This window comes from Bombina bombina, chromosome 8, assembly GCF_027579735.1.
Source record: "Bombina bombina isolate aBomBom1 chromosome 8, aBomBom1.pri, whole genome shotgun sequence".
NCBI lineage: Eukaryota > Metazoa > Chordata > Amphibia > Anura > Bombinatoridae > Bombina > Bombina bombina.
This window is the reverse complement of record NC_069506.1, coordinates 231,649,833-231,667,016: the sequence shown is the minus strand read 5'-3', so window position 1 is coordinate 231,667,016 and position 17,184 is coordinate 231,649,833. Positions and strand designations below refer to the sequence as shown.

The 17,184-nt window shown below is 36.2% G+C and overlaps 1 protein-coding gene across 1 annotated transcript in view; it reads right to left on the bottom strand.

Moving 5' to 3' along the window:
• Window positions 1–2,765: 2,765 nt before the first annotated feature.
• The window catches only part of LOC128638138 (protein RoBo-1-like), a 95,349-nt gene continuing 80,930 nt past the window's right edge, over window positions 2,766–17,184 (bottom strand). Inside the window, exons 3-4 of the mRNA XM_053690001.1 lie at window positions 8,759–8,914; window positions 2,766–2,909 (exon numbers count right to left, since the gene is read on the bottom strand). Of these exons, the coding sequence (XP_053545976.1) occupies window positions 2,791–2,909; window positions 8,759–8,914 (275 nt within the window). The 3' untranslated portion in view covers window positions 2,766–2,790. The remainder of the gene's footprint in view (window positions 2,910–8,758; window positions 8,915–17,184) is intronic.

Below are 17,184 nucleotides of genomic sequence, written 5' to 3'. Positions count from 1 at the left end.
TGGTGCCACCTGGTGGCGTTTCATTGATGATGTGTTTGGCATATGGTATGGCGACGTTGGATCCCTAACTGATTTTTTGGATGACCTTAATAGGTCTGTTAATGGTAAAAAAATTACTTTAACCTCTAGTGAACATTCAATTCTTTGACACTTGCATCTATAAAGAGGGTGGTGGATTGAAGGTTGATATCTATATGAAACCTACAGACAAATCAATACATTGATTTTTTTACAGCTTCCATCCACCATATACATTTAAAGCAATACCTAAGAGCCAATTGCTAAGGGTGAGTCAAATTGTTACAGATTCTGAATTGAAGAAGGTATGGTTAGAACAAATCGCGAACAAATTCGTACAAAAAGGATACCTAGTTGAGTCAATCAGGGAAGAAAAATATAATATGCAAACCATGTGCAATAAGGGTCAGTGAATTCAGAGGAAGAATAAAGATAAAGGTGAGAGATTAGTCTTTGTCTCCCAGTACAAGGAGTGGTATTGAAGAAATATTGGCACATTTTGCAAACATGTCACCCAGAAGAAAAGCTTTTTCTGAATTCCCAATGCCGGCCTATAAAAGGGGCCCTAATGTCAAAGACAAATTGGGCAAAGCTGATATTGGAGGTACTAAAAATATACAATAGGGCATTATGGGTAAGCCATGTACAGGATGTTTTCCATGCCTTTCATTCATCAATTGTAACTCTATGATCTTCCATCCCTATACAGGCAAGAAATATAAGATCAGAGACTATCTTACTTGTAGATCTAGATTTATAATTTATATAATAAAATGCCCATGTTCCCTGTTGTATATTGGCCAATCAACCAAGGATTTCAGAGCACAAATCAAGCATTAGGTGTAAAGAGCTTGATGCCCCAGTATCTTCCCATTTCCTTAAAGCAGGCCATAACATAAGCCAACTTTGATTTAAAATAATTGAACAGGTACAAATGCCAAAGAGAAGTGGTGATAGGGAGGCCCTTTTAAATAAAAGGGAGACTTTTTGGATTAATGAACTGGGGACGATGACCCCTAGGGGTATAAACAGGGAATGTAATTGGACAGCTTTTTGGTAAAATGGTAAAATGTTACTATGTCCATATATAGATTTGGTTACCAGGTTATACAATTAACCAAATTAAGAATAACAGTTTAAAATGAATTTAAGGAATGAATCTAATCTAGCTACAAAATAAATCTTAAACAAGACTGGGTAAATTATTAAAGCTATTTAAAGATTAGTTATGCTTGTATTCTAGAAAATAGCCAATTTCTGACTTAAAAATAAATTAAATAATTGTAATAATCTATGCAAATCAAAAAAAAAATTAAATGTTATTTTAATATAAATATATTTTATTATATTTTGTATCTTTTGTTTTATTAATTGTTTAATTGTTTGTTATTATAGATTGTGTATGTATAGATTTTTATACACGTAATTTGTCAACCACTAGAGGTGGTAATTGCACAATTTAATAAAATGATAAGAGAGAGTTTTTTTAAATAATGTTGAATAAAATTATAGAGTAATTCAACCACTAGGTGGCAATTTACACTTGTAAATTACAATTGTTTGGCGCTAAAATGGCTATTTAAACACCATTAGATAGGCACTTTGTTAGTCATGAGTAAGTAAAGTGTTAGCCCGAAACGTTGCTGTATATTTGTGGACCCTGTTAGATAAAAAAAAAGGTATTTTAAATGTATCACTACTGGAGAGATTTCTTCTTATGTGGATGATTCAAATAGGGCATGCAATGTTAAACAACTTTCAAACTTACTTTTTTCATTATATTTGCTTTGTTCTCTAGGTATTCTTTGTTGAAAGCTAAACCTAGGTAGGCTCATTTGCTAATTTATAAACCCTTGAAGACTGCCTCTTATCTCAGGGCATTTTGAAAGTTTTTCACAGCTAAACAGTGCTAGTTCATGTGTGCCATAGAGATAACATTGTGCTCACTCCCGTGGAGTCAGCACTGATTGGATAAAAATAAGTGAATTAAGGGGGCAGTCTGTAAAGGCTTAGATACAGGGTATTCACAGAGATAAAAAGTATATTAATATAACAGTGTTGGTTATGCAAAACTGGGGAATGGGTAATAAAGGGATTATCTATCGTTTTAAACAATAACAATTCTGGAGTAGACTGTTGCTTTAAATAAGCTAGCACAGCGGTTGTGACTGTGAGGAAGCAGGTGATAGCAGGCAGGCAGGGAAAGTTTAGTATGGGACAGCTGAGCTAGTGACTGCGATCTGGGGCGGGCAGCAGATAATCAGGTAGTGCAGGCTGACAGATTTGCTATCAGTAACTAAGCTGTTAAGGGTGGGCAGAGTGGGTGCCATGTCCCTGGATTGGGGGCCCTGTTCCTGGAATGGGATCCCTGTGCTTGGAAAGGAGGTCTGTTGCTCTGGGGGTCCTATAGTGTGGGGGTGGGGGTCCCTGGGGGGAGGGTTGGTGGCTGTGGAGGCTCTGATGTATGGGACCTTTAGCCCTTGGTGTTGGGGGCCCTGTCCCTGGATGTTGGAACTCTGGTGAGGGAGAGGCAGGCAGGCAGTGGGCTGAGGGAGGGGCACAGGGGGCAAGGTAGGGGGCCCTTCCCTAATTTTTGCACGTGGGCCCTGATTGGTCTCAGTCCCCCCTGATCCTACAGGATGCAGCCAAGCCTCTCTGAGGGAATTGGAAAAACAAAGAGTTTAGTTGCAGCAAAAGCAACATTAAAGATGAATGTAATACAGAAAAGTACAACAGGTTCATTCATATTATTTTCAATGATTATTTTAATAATTATGGTGTACAAATTACATCCAGCTGGGTAAGAGTGTTGTTCTGCATGTAGGCTGATATAGAGTAGTCACAAATATCTCGTGTCGCACAGCCACGAGCACTCATGTGGGTTGTCACTCCTGTAGAAACAAAAAAATTATAATAGCTTATTTAGCATTTGGTGTCATTTGTGTTGAGATTTTTTTTTTTTTCTTGATAAAATAATATAATTAATTCCAGTTAGTTATCAAGGTTTTTTCCTATTAGACTGTTGTTCATATGTAGTTATTGTAAATAGTCACATACGGCTAGATTTAGAGTTTTGTCGGTAAAGACCCGCGTAGCTAACGCTGGCTTTGTTCTGGCCGCACCTTTAAAATAACTCTGGTATTGAGAGTCCACAGAATGGCTGCGTTAGGCTCCAAAAAAGGAGCGTAGAGCATATTTAACGCCACTGCAACTCTCGATACCAGAGTTGCTTACAGACGCGGCCAGCCTCAAAAACGTGCTCGTGCACGATTCCCCCATAGAAAACAATGGGGCTGTTTGAGCTGAAAAAAAACCAAACACCTGCAAAAAAGCCGCGTTCAGCTCCTAACGCAGCCCCATTGTTTGCTATGGGGAAACACTTCCTACGTCTGCACCTAACACTCTAACATGTACCCCGAGTTCAAACACCCCTAACCTTACACTTATTAACCCCTAATCTGCCGCCCCCGCTATCGCTGACACCTGCATATTATTATTAACCCCTAATCTGCCACTCCTTAAACCGCCGCAACTTACATTATCCCTATGTACCCCTAATCTGCTGCCCCTAACACCGCCGACCCCTATATTATATTTATTAACCCCTAATCTGCCCCCCACAACGTCGCCTCCACCTGCCTACACTTATTAACCCCTAATCTGCCGAGCGGACCGCACCGCTATTATAATAAAGTTTTTAACCCCTAATCCGCCTCACTAACCCTATAATAAATAGTATTAACCCCTAATCTGCCCTCCCTAACATCGCCGACACCTAACTTCAAACATTAACCCCTAATCTGCCGACTGGAGCTCACCGCTATTCTAATAAATGTATTAACCCCTAAAACTAAGTCTAACCCTAACACTAACACCCCCCTAAGTTAAATATAATTTAAATCTAACGAACTCTTATTAAATAAATTATTCCTATTTAAAGCTAAATACTTACCTGTAAAATAAATCCTAATATAGCTACAATATAAATTATAATTATATTTTAGCTATTTTAGGATTTATATTTATTTTACAGGTAACTTTGTATTTATTTTAACCAGGTACAATAGCTATTAAATAGTTAAGAACTATTTAATAGTTACCTAGTTAAAATAATTACAAAATTACCTGTAAAATAAATCCTAACCTAAGTTACAATTAAACCTAACACTACACTATCAATAAATTAATTAAATACAATATCTACAAATAAATACAATGAAATAAACTAACTAAAGTACAAAAAATAAAAAAGAACTAAGTTACAAAAAATAAAAAAATATTTACAAACATCAGAAAAATATTACAACAATTTTAAATTAATTACACCTACTCTAAGCCCCCTAATAAAATAACAAAGCCCCCCAAAATAAAAAATGCCCTACCCTATACAAAAGTTCAAAGCTCTTTTACCTTACCAGCCCTGAACAGGGCCCTTTGCGAGGCATGCCCCAAGAAATTCAGCTCTTTTTCCTGTAAAAAAACACATACAATACCCCCCCAACATTACAACCCACCAGCCCCTGAAGATCTTCCTACCTTATCTTCACCATACCAGGTTCACCGATCGATCCAGAAGAGCTCCTCCGATGTCCTGATCCAAGCCCAAGCAGGGGGCTGAAGATGTCCATGATCCGGCCGAAGTCTTCTATCAACGGCATCTTTAATCTTCTGTCTTCCGGATCCATCTTGCAGACCTCCGACGCGGAACATCCTGCTGGCCCGACGGACTACCGATGAATGAAGGCTCCTTTAAGGGACGTCATCCAAGATGGCGTCCCTCGAATTCCGATTGGCTGATAGGATTCTATCAGCCAATCGGAATTAAGGTAGGAAAATTCTGATTGGCTGATGGAATCAGCCAATCAGAATCAAGTTCAATCCAATTGGCTGATCCGATCAGCCAATAAGATTGAGCTCGCATTCTATTGGCTGTTCCGATCAGCCAATAGAATGCAAGCTCAATCTGATTGGCTGATCGGATCGGCCAATCGGATTGAACTTGATTCTGATTGGCTGATTCCATCAGCCAATCAGAATTTTCCTACCTTAATTCCGATTGGCTGATAGAATCCTATCAGCCAATCGGAATTCGAGGGACGCCATCTTGGATGACGTCCCTTAAAGGAGCCTTCATTCGTCGGTAGTCCGTCGGGCCAGCAGGATGTTCCGCGTCGGAGGTCTGCAAGATGGATCCGGAAGACAGAAGATTGAAGATGCCGTTGGTAGAAAACTTCAGCCGGATCATGGACCTCTTCAGCTCCCGCATGGATGATGACTTCAGCCGCATCATGGACCTCTTCAGCTCCCGCTTGGATGATGACTTCAGCCGGATCATGGACATCTTCAGCCCCCTGCTTGGGCTTGGATCAGGACATCGGAGGAGCTCTTCTGGATCGATCGGTGAACCTGGTATGGTGAAGATAAGGTAGGAAGATCTTCAGGGGCTTAGTGTTAGGTTTATTTAAGGGGGGTTTGGGTTAGATTAGGGGTATGTGGGTGGTGGGTTGTAATGTTGGGGGGGGGGTATTGTATGTGTTTTTTTACAGGAAAAAGAGCTGAATTTCTTAGGGCATGCACCGCAAAGGGCCCTGTTCAGGGCTGGTAAGGTAAAAGAGCTTTGAACTTTTGTAATTTAGAATAGGGTAGGGCATTTTTTATTTTTGGGGGCTTTGTTATTTTATTAGGGGGCTTAGAGTAGGTGTAATTAGTTTAAAATTGTTGTAATATTTTTCTGATGTTTGTAAATATTTTTTTATTTTTTGTAACTTAGTTCTTTTTTATTTTTTGTACTTTAGTTAGTTTATTTCATTGTATTTATTTGTTGATATTGTATTTAATTAATGTATTGATAGTGTAGTGTTAGGTTTAATTGTAGGTAATTGTAGGTATTTTATTTAATTAATTTATTGATAGTGTAGTGTTAGGTTTAATTGTAACTTAGGTTAGGATTTATTTTGCAGGTAAATTTGTAATTATTTTAACTATTTTAGCTATTAAATAGTTCTTAACTATTTAATAGCTATTGTACCTGGTTAAAATAAATACAAAGTTACCTGTAAAATAAATATAAATCCTAAAATAGCTATAATATAATTATAATTTATATTGTAGCTATATTAGGATTTATTTTACAGGTAAGTATTTAGCTTTAAATAGGAATAATTTATTTAATAAGAGTTAATTAATTTCGTTAGATTTAAATTATATTTAACTTAGGGGGGTGTTAGTGTTAGGGTTAGACTTAGCTTTAGGGGTTAATACATTTATTAGAATAGCGGTGAGCTCCAGTCGGCAGATTAGGGGTTAATGTTTGAAGTTAGGTGTCGGCGATATTAGGGAGGGCAGATTAGGGGTTAATACTATTTATTATAGGGTTAGTGAGGCGGATTAGGGGTTAATAACTTTATTATAGTAGCGGTGCGGTCCGCTCGGCAGATTAGGGGTTAATAAGTATAGGCAGGTGGAGGCGACGTTGAGGGGGTCAGATTAGGGGTTAATAAATATAATATAGGGGTCGTCGGTGTTAGGGGCAGCAGATTAGGGGTACATAAGTATAACGTAGGTGGCGATCGGCAGATTAGGGGTTAATTATTGTAGGTAGCTGGCGGCGACGTTGAGGGGGGCAGGTTAGGGGTTAATAAATATAATATAGGGGTCCGAGGTGTTAGGGGCAGCAGATTAGGGGTACATAAGTATAACGTAGGTGGCGGTCGGCAGATTAGGGGTTAAAAAATTTAATCGAGTGGCGGCGATGTGGGGGGACCTCGGTTTAGGGGTACATAGGTAGTTTATGGGTGTTAGTGTACTTTAGAGCACAGTAGTTAAGAGCTTTATAAACCGGCGTTAGCCCAGAAAGCTCTTAACTACTGACTTTTTTCTGCGGCTGGAGTTTTGTCGTTAGAATTCTAACGCTCACTTCAGCCACGACTCTAAATACTGGAGTTAGAAAGATCCCATTGAAAAGATAGGATACGCAATTGACGTAAGGGGATCTGCGGTATGGAAAAGTCGCGGCTGAAAAGTGAGCGTTACACCCTTTTTTGACTGACTCCAAATACCGGCGGTAGCCTAAAACCAGCGTTAGGAGCCTCTAACGCTGGTTTTCACGGCTACCGCCAAACTCCAAATCTAGGCCATAGAGAGTATAGAAACACCTAAGGATTAACTCGGTGATAAGAAATTAAAATTGCTGCTTTAAATGCATTAATATAAACAATTAACAAAATTGTTTAATTAGCGTATATAAACTTTGTTAAAAAAATCATATATTTTCTCATTAAAATCTAGCTGGTACAACAAATGCCAGCTCAAGACATTAAAGGGGCATTCTAGCCAAAATTGCAATCCACATGGATGAATTAAAATTTTTAAAAGTAGCATTTTTGTAATATACATGTGTTAGCAAAAATGCTTCAAAGAAGAGCTGCAGCCGTTTCAAAAGTGTTTTTAAGTATGCACCGCGCATCAGCATTTTAAACACTGTGCTTGCTCAGAGAACCAAAGTGCTTGTATCATCTGATAATGACTCAATTTGTTAATTATTGACATGATACAAGCCCCACTTATGCTCAGAGCTGCTGCAATATTTAAAATACTGATGCACTGAGAATGTCTAGCTATGCTTCACATGCACGTGCAGAGAAAAATGTTCACACTAAAACAGTGATAACTTTTAATAGAAGCATTTTTGCCAACACGTATATTGCAAATATGTTTTTATTCAAAGATGTAATTCATCTATGTGCATTTAAATTTTGATTGGAATATCCCTTTAAGTTACATTTATAGACAATTCTGAAATTGCCTAAAGGCCTCCTTGATAAGGCATGAGCTTTCCCAAAATACATTGCACTTGTACTTATAATTTATAGAGTTTCATTAGTGGGTATTCCTGCAATTAACATTACTTATAATTGTGTTAAAGGGACATGAAACATGATTCAGAAAGAGCATACAATTTTAAACTACTTTACCAATTTACTGAAAGGTGATATTCATGTGCAGCCACCAATCAGCAGCTAGCACTAAGTAGTACATTGCTATTACTGAACTTACCTATGTATGGATTTCAACAAAGGATACCAAGAAAAAAAAGCACTTTGGAAAATTATAGAAGTAAATTGGAAAGTTGTTTAAAACTGCATTCTCTATATTTATCCAAATTGCTTAGGACCAGAAAAGGTTTGGGAATATTTGCATCTTTAAAAGGGGACAGTTTGGAGAGGGGATGGAACTTAGTAAAAACAGCATCTTATGTCATTTAGCCGATATTTATCGTCATAATAAAGCTTATGCATATAAGCTAAAGGTATTTTTATATCATTTTTAATACTTTTGTATACATATTACCCTCAGAAAGATAGTACAGTACTGTAACCAGAAAGGTAATAGTTGTTGTTTTAAATAAATATAAATTAGCATTTGCATTTAAAAACATCAAAAAAAAGTCAGAGGCCAATTTATTAATGTGCGGGTGGACATGATACGATGTAGCTTATCATGTCCGCTGCACATCGATAAATGCTGACAGCATTTAGCATTGCACAAGCAGTCGTCCCCTGCAGATTCACTAGCAGGGGGTGTCAATCAGCCTGAACGTATAGGATCGTATAGGATCATGCGGATTGATGTCCACAGCCTCAGAGCAGTCCCCATAGACACAGATAATTCGGTCCCATAGGCACAGAAGACTGTTACTTACAGGCAGGGAAATGGTAATTTGTGTGAATCTGTATCTTACCCAAGTCATCGCTTATAACTGTTGATGATAAAATTGAGTTCACACACTTTGTCTGTAGACCTGTGCAGGACATGGTTTCTGTTGCTTCACATGAATCACCCAAGGACAAACAAACAGGACAGATAACTCCATTGAAGGTAGTGTTAGTATTTCCCGCTGGAACAGAAAAGACAATACATTATAAATGGTGAACCAAAGAGATAAATCATTACCTTTTTTTTTTTTTTTTTTTTTTAACTCTATAATCATCCAAAGCCTCTATTCATCACCAGTATATAAATAATTGTTGTGATCAATTAGTAATGAACAGTGCTATGCCAGAACAGACTTTACTGCAGTGATGGTCCAGTTTTGCACAATCCCACAAGGCTTGCTTCATTTCTTAGGGAACCAAGACAATGGTAAACCCGAAGGTAGTTAAAAATATTTTACATTCCATTGTTCTTCATCTAGAAGAAAATGTTCATTTTATTTTAAAATATATTTCTATATACAGTGCTGTATTTATTTATACACTGCTTTGTGTGTGCAGACAGTAATGTATTAATGTATACACTGTTCTGTGTGTGCAGACAGTAATGTATTAATGTATACACTGTTCTGTGTGTGCAGACAGTAATGTATTAATGTATACACTGTTCTGTGTGTGCAGACAGTAATGTATTAATGTATACACTGTTCTGTGTGTGCAGACAGTAATGTATTAATGTATACACTGTTCTGTGTGTGCAGACAGTAATGTATTAATGTATACACTGTTCTGTGTGTGCAAACAGTAATGTAATAATGTATACACTGCTCTGTGTGTGCAAACATTAATGTATTCATTTATACACTGCTCTGTGTGTGCAAACAGTAATGTATTAATTATACACTGCTCTGTGTGTGCAGACAGTAATGTAATAATTTATACATTGTTCTGTGTGTGCAAACAGTAATGTATTAATATATACACTGTTCTGTGTGTGAAAACAGTAATGTATTAATATATACACTGCTCTGTGTGTGCAAACAGTAATGTATTAATGTATACACTGCTCTGTGTGTGCAAACAGTAATGTATTAATTTATACACTGTTCTGTGTGTGCAAACAGTAATGTATTAATATATACACTGTTCTGTGTGTGCAAACAGTAATGTATTAATATATACACTGTTCTGTGTGTGCAAACAGTAATGTATTAATATATACACTGTTCTGTGTGTGCAAACAGTAATGTATTAATATATACACTGTTCTGTGTGTGCAAACAGTAATGTATTAATATATACACTATTCTGTGTGTGCAAACAGTAATGTATTAATATATACACTGTTCTGTGTGTGCAAACAGTAATGTATTAATGTATACACTGTTCTGTGAATGCAAACAGTAATGTATTAATATATACACTGTTCTGTGTGTGCAGACAGTAATATATTAATTTATACATTGCTCTGTGTGTACAAACAGTAATGTATTAATTTATACACTGCTATATGTGTGCAAACAGTAATGTATTAATATACGCACTGTTCAGTGTGTGCAGACAGTAATGTATTAATTTATACATTGCTCTGAGTGCGCAGACAGTAATTCAAATTAGCCAATAGGTTGAAAGGAAATAGCTTTCATCCTATTAGCTGATTTGAATTTGAAGAATCAAATCAGCCAATAGGAATGCAAAGGTACCCCTATATAAAAGGGGTACCTTGCATTCAATCTTCAGTTTGTAGCTGGAGATCGCATGAAGAGGACCTCCATGTTGCCTGGCTCTAGATGAGGACCAACGTTGCCACCGCCGCAGATGACTTCCTTGCATTCGCCGCCGGGATGAATATAGAAGATGGACCGCGGCCGGTATGAAGATTGAAGAAGATGGTCCCGCGATGGATGAAGATGTAGCTCAGCAGTTCATCATTGGTGAATACCAATTTTGGGGTTAGTGTTAGTTTTTTTGGGGGGGTGTTTTTTTTTTATTAAGATTTTTGTTATTAATGGGCACCAGAAAAGCTGAATGCCCTTTTAATGGCAATGCCCATCCAAATGTCCTTTTAAGGGCAATGGGTAGATTAGAGTTTTTTTAGTGAGGAATTATTTTATTTTGGGGGGGTTGGGGGGTTGTAATGTTAGGGGGTAATTGTTTTTTTTATGCAAAAGAGCTGTTAGCTTTAGGGCAATGCCCTACAAAAGGCCCTTTATTTGTAGATTAGGTTTTTTGGGGTGGTTTTGGGAGGGGTATTAGAATAGGGAAAAAAATTGGATAATTTTATTTTTTGTAATGTTAGGTTTTTTTTGTTTGTTTGTTTTTTTACTTTTATTAATAGCCAACAATGGGTACAAACATACATTATACATGTCTTCATACCACATAGGCCTGAAAGAAAGAGAAGTAAATAAGACAATGTACAGTTTGTAGTATTTAAAATTACAATAGTAGCTGTGTTCAAATATCAATCTTGGAAAATTCCAAACATCAGATATTAATAGATACACCTAGTGCCTGCTGAAACTGGACCTTAGCTCTGGTGAATAGACTCCTAGTGTCTATTAGAAATAAATTAACAAATATAAGAATAACCAAAGCGCCAATGATCAAGGCTAGGTCTGAATAGTGTTGTCGTGAGGTTCCAATGAATAGCAGATGAATTATAATATAATATATTTATTTACAAATGACAAATATCATGGATCCATGTACAATATTTCAAAAGTGCAAATGACAATACATCAGTTAAAATTATACAAATAGTAAACAACGTGTAGATTGTTCCATTTAAAATAATTCCATTTAAAAAAAAATCCATTTAAAAATTGTTACAGTTTTTCAAATGGCGATACTGATTACAGTATTCCTATATGAAACAGTGTATGAACCCTTCATGTGGATAGATACAAAGTTGAAACAAGCTTGTTTCTTGCAACTTTGTGGATAGTGAATGATAGTTGGTTGTGTTCCAACCCCTTCACTCAGAATTGCCAATTTTACTGAATACTAAAATCCCTACTGCGTTGACTCAGTGCAATCAAATGAATAAGTACTAAATAAAATTAGGAAATTAAGTGCTGACTACATCTTGGCTGAGTGTTTAACATAGATAGACCAATCAAAGGAGTATGCAAATGAATGTTATATCCCCACTGTATATACTCAGTGAGATCGTAAAAAACAGAATTGCGCTGAATGCTAACTATGTGTTTAACATAGACAACTCAAAAAGAAGTGTCAGCGTGCAGATGTCAATCTGCAGTGTGAAGAAAATGTACACGTATAATTATGTAATTGAAATGCAAGAATCAGGAATTAAGCTGAGTGCTAACTATGCAGCATGCAGCTGTCACATGCAGATGTCAGTCTACAGTGTGTCAAAATGTGTAAGTATATAAAATATCATGGGGGTATGCTCCTATGAGGAGGTATGATCGGGTGAAGTGCTAGGACAAAAAATATATACGTGATAAAAAATCCAAATGTAAAAAAATCACAACTTGAATAATCCTCCTCTGGTGTGTAGAAAATCCTCTTGGTGTGTGGAAAAAATATAAAAATATAAAGTGACAAACCAAATAATCTTATGGTGCGCAAGTGTGTGTTGAAATCGAAAAAATCAAACGAAGATATCAAATAATGATCAAACAATAAGTCATAAGTTCCTGTCGGATATGAGTAATATTGGTTCAGTTATTTCAATGTGTGAAGTTTCCTGAGGTTATTAAACCACCTGGAGAAGTGTGGGTGCCAGCTCCTGAAAAGCTATAGTGTTGTGGGCTATCTTCCTGCTAGATGAACGTCCCCAAATCTTCCTATTGTAAAGAAAAAATATACAATAGTGCAGAGTGTTTATATCTTTAAATAAAAATAGGAATAGTACTCACCAGTTGACGCGTTTCGATCTTATCTAAGACCTTTATCAAGACTGGTATTAGGTGTTTGTTGTGGTCTTTTATACCGGATCGTTAGCCCGTGTAGTTTTGAACCGGAAGTGTTTAACATACTACTTCTGGTTGTATCGGCAATTTGTTTTAATAATAATTTGCTAAAACATATTCATTCTATGTATGTGCAAGATCTTAATTGCCCTTTGTGTAAAATGACCTCTGATGGCCTTAAACCATATATCTTTGTCTTTTACACTGTATTGTATCAGTTGGCGTATTTTACATTTTCATATCACAGATCCTTCCGAAAACATCTATTCAGACCTATTGATCCTTATTTAATATAGGATTCGTATTCTCTTGTGGGAAGAGGGGGGGGGGGTGGGTCCTTTTCAATAGTTAGGATCATCTTCAAACATTTATTTTGTTGATACTAGTATTTTTTCAGTGTGTTAGAGCCCTTTTCATTGGTACCTTCAATGCGTCTAGTTTCGCTGCTATTGGCTGATATCAGGGGTGTGTAAGTACCTTCAATGCGTCTAGTTTCACTACTATTGGCTGATATCGAGGGTGTGTAAAAAATGATTATATCTCCTTTCTATTATAAAAAATTATGTTTGACGTTAATACCCAAATGTTTACTTCCAAACACATCTTTTTTCTATAAATTGTCTTTCATTATATTTCTTATATGAGCTATTGTCCAATTTTGAATTTAAAATAAAAATAAAAATAAAAGTAAAACATAGAAGTAGAGTTAAAAGAACAGCTATATGCATGCAAAAATATCCGCTTCTTGACTGAGGGAGATGTCTAATAAGATTATTAAAATAGACGAAGAATCTTTTTTCTTTGCCCTTCTTGTTTGAATCAGTTCTTGTAGAATGTAGTGCTATACTACCGGTGTCTGCTTATTAATTGGAGTCTAGTACCGCTGCTACTAGTTGATATCAGGGGTATGTGAAAAAAGGTTATACCTCCTTACTATTTTGCCGTTAACACCTAAATCATTTACTTCCAGATACATTTTTTTCTTTATTTCAATTGTCTTTTATTTTATGTTTTCAAATTTAAAACCGGACATAGAGTAATATAATTAAATAGAACAGCTATGTCTATGGGGCAATGTCCGTTTCTTAAATAAGGAAAAAAAATCTAATAAGATAATTGAAACAAAGAATCTTTTTCTTTTGTCGTTATTTGTATAAGCTTTTGTAGAGTGTAGTACTATATTAGCGATATCCAATTTTAGTTAAAGTTAAGAGAACCGTATATATGTGTGGAAACTATATTTTGAGGTTCAGAGGGAGAACTGAGTGTATTAAAATTACTGAAAAGAAAAATTTTACCGTTTGTGTTCTCCTATAGAGTGTGATACTATACTGTTAAACTTCCTTATCTTTGCGAATCTGGATTGACCGACTGCCCAAAGAATAAATGGGATAAATGGAATGTTGTGGTACAACGATATGGCGTAGCGATGTGGCGTTAAAATATCCTTGGCGTGGATATTACAAAAATAGGAATATCAGTATAGGAGACTAAATTTATATATAAAAGGGAGATAATTATATATAGAGAAAATTATAGTGAATAGGCTTCCTACCTAATTTATCATAACATATTTATTAAGGTTAATAATATTCCCATATGAATAGTCATATATTGGAATGCACCTCGGGTGTCTGTTCCTATTGAAAAAGTTTTATGACAGGTCGATGTGTAAGGAAATGAGGAAATATTAAAGGGTAAACATAATCAATATCTCATGCTGTTCATCTACCTTTTCAGAGGTTCAAGTGTATAATGGTGTACTGTTGTTCACATATTTGTAGAGCATCATTAGCTCTTTTCAGAGGTATATGGAAGGAGGACAGAGGGCAAGTATACCGGTATATTTACATTCAAATTTTCAAATATTAATCGATATATGAGAGTATCTTCAAATATAGAGGAAAGACATTTATCATATCTGTCTACTCTGTGGGAGGAAGAAAATCCAACAGATCAGTCATATATTATGTCCCATAATGAATAAAGGACAGAGCTAATTACATATATAGGTTAATAGAATAGGATAAGGGAGATGAAGGACAAAGGTATCAATGGAGTGACTTCACAAATATCTAAATAATTCCTTTAAAAAACTGGTGACACATTACATTGACTATTGTTGTGACAGAGTGATCCTTCCATTATCAGAGATCATTAGGGGGAATTATGAACATTTGTTATCCACTCATTGATAATTTAGAAGGTGGGTTAGGTGTTCTTTATTGTTCAAACCCTTGGGATATAGACAATCCAATTGGAATATCCACTTTCATTCAGCTGTTAACAATTGTTTTTCATAGTTACCACCTCTCCAATTCTTGATGACTTTGTGGATTCCCATATATTTAAGTGTGCTGATGTTTCCCTGATGTTTAGTAGAAAAATGTCTATATAGGGGTGTATCCATATTTTGTTTGTCAATCATTAGAAGATGTTCCCGTATCCTGTCCCTAAGGATCGTGGTCGTCTGTCTAACATACTGAAGCCCACATGGGCATTGTAATAAGTAGATCACTCCCCTATCCTGACATCTTATTAGATCCTTTATTTTAAATTCTTCTTTGGTGTTATTGGATTTAAATTTGGCTGCTTTCATCCCGCATTTGCATGCTTTACATGTATGGCAGGGGTAGAATCCTGTCTCCTTTTTTCCAAATACATCCTTTATTCCTGAAATTTTCGTCTTTTGTTGACTAGGGGCTAACCTAATCTTCAGGTTTTTCATTTTTCTATATAGGAATCTTGGTATTTCAGTCAATCTCTCTCCCAATATGTCATCCTCCTTTAAGAGTGTCCAATGTTTTCGAAAGATGTTTTTAACGATATGTCTATTATCGCTATATTCAGTTATCAATGGTATGTTCAGAACATCATCTGTAGTGTTGTCCTTGATCTTCACTTTGTATTTGGTGAGTTCTTGCCTCTCTGTTTTCCTTACTTCGTCCATCTTTTGGTCCAACATTTTTTCATCATAGCCTCTCTCCAATAATTTTGTTTTAATTATAGAGGCTTGTTCTTCCCATTTGGACAAACTGGAGCAATTTTTCCTCATCCTTAGAAGTTGACTCTTCGGGATGTTGTTTTTCCATTTTATGTGATGACAACTGTTTTTGTGAACATAATTGTTACTGTCCACTTCTTTGAAGTGTGTAGATGTCTCCAATCTACCATCTTTCACTTCTATTCTGAGGTCCAGGAAGGTAAGAGTAGTATAACTCCACTCATATGTGAATTTAAGATTCGCAGTGTTTTCGTTCATAATTTTGAACGTATATTCAAGATCTTCTAAGGATCCTTTCCAAACCAGAATGATGTCGTCAATATAGCATCGATAGAGGACCAGGTCCGCGCTCACTGGGCAGGAGTCCCAAAATATATTCTCCCATTTGCCCATGTACAAATTTGTGTAGCTAGGCGCGAACCTGGTCCCCATCGCTGTACCACATATTTGGCGATAGAATTTGCCGTCATTGCAGAAAAAATTATGTGTCAAAATGTATTCTATACTATCCAGTATAAATTCACTTTGTCTGGATGGTATATCAGAGTCTTTTTCTAGAAAGGATCTTACTGCATCTATACCCCCTTCATGTGGGATACTCATGTACAACGATGTCACATTGCATGATGCTAGTATATAGTCCTTCTCCCATGGTAGGTCTTCCAAGAGATTTAACATTTGTGTCAAATCTCTCAAATACGATGGCAATTGTCTGACTAGTTTTTGTAGATTTTTGTCTACATACCCCGACAGATTACTGCTTAGTGACCCTATTCCGGAGATTATTGGTCTCCCTGGTGGTCTTGTCAAAGATTTATGAATCTTTGGAAGATGATACAATATCGGTATTTTCGGGTATTTTACATGTATGTAGTCAAATTCTTTATTATTTAGAATCTCTTCCTCATTTGCCTCTTTTAGTAAATTTGTTAGTTCTTTTTTATATAGGTCAGTCGGATCTCCTGTTAGTCTTTGATAGGTGTCTGTATTCGCTCGTTTTCCGCATCATAGTCTTCTCTGTTCATCACGACAATACTTCGTCCACAGGTTTTATAACCAGATTTTGGTTACTCTCCAACTCTTTGATGGTCTCTAGTTGCTTGCGTCATAGGTTTGATTTCTTTTGTTTACGTTTTTTCTGTTGTATTTCCCGTACTTCTTTGCACACTACGGTTTCAAAGGCTTCTATTGCCGTTCCCTTGCTGTTTACAGGATAGAAGGTAGACTTTGGTCTCAATTCAGTATGTTGAAATTCTTCCATTTGTGGCTGAGTATTAGTTCCTCTTGTGCTATAGCTTGTTCCTTCCAATGCAGATTTCAAGAAGAATCTTTTCAGTGTTAATTTCCTGATAAACTCCTTTATATTTATACAGGTATTAAATTTATCCAAACTCCTAGATGGGGCAAATGAGAGACCGTAATTTAGGACTGATTTTTCACTTTCATTCAGTTCATATGAACTTAAATTGAAGATGCCTTTATTTGTCCCTTCATTTTTTTCGGCATTAAT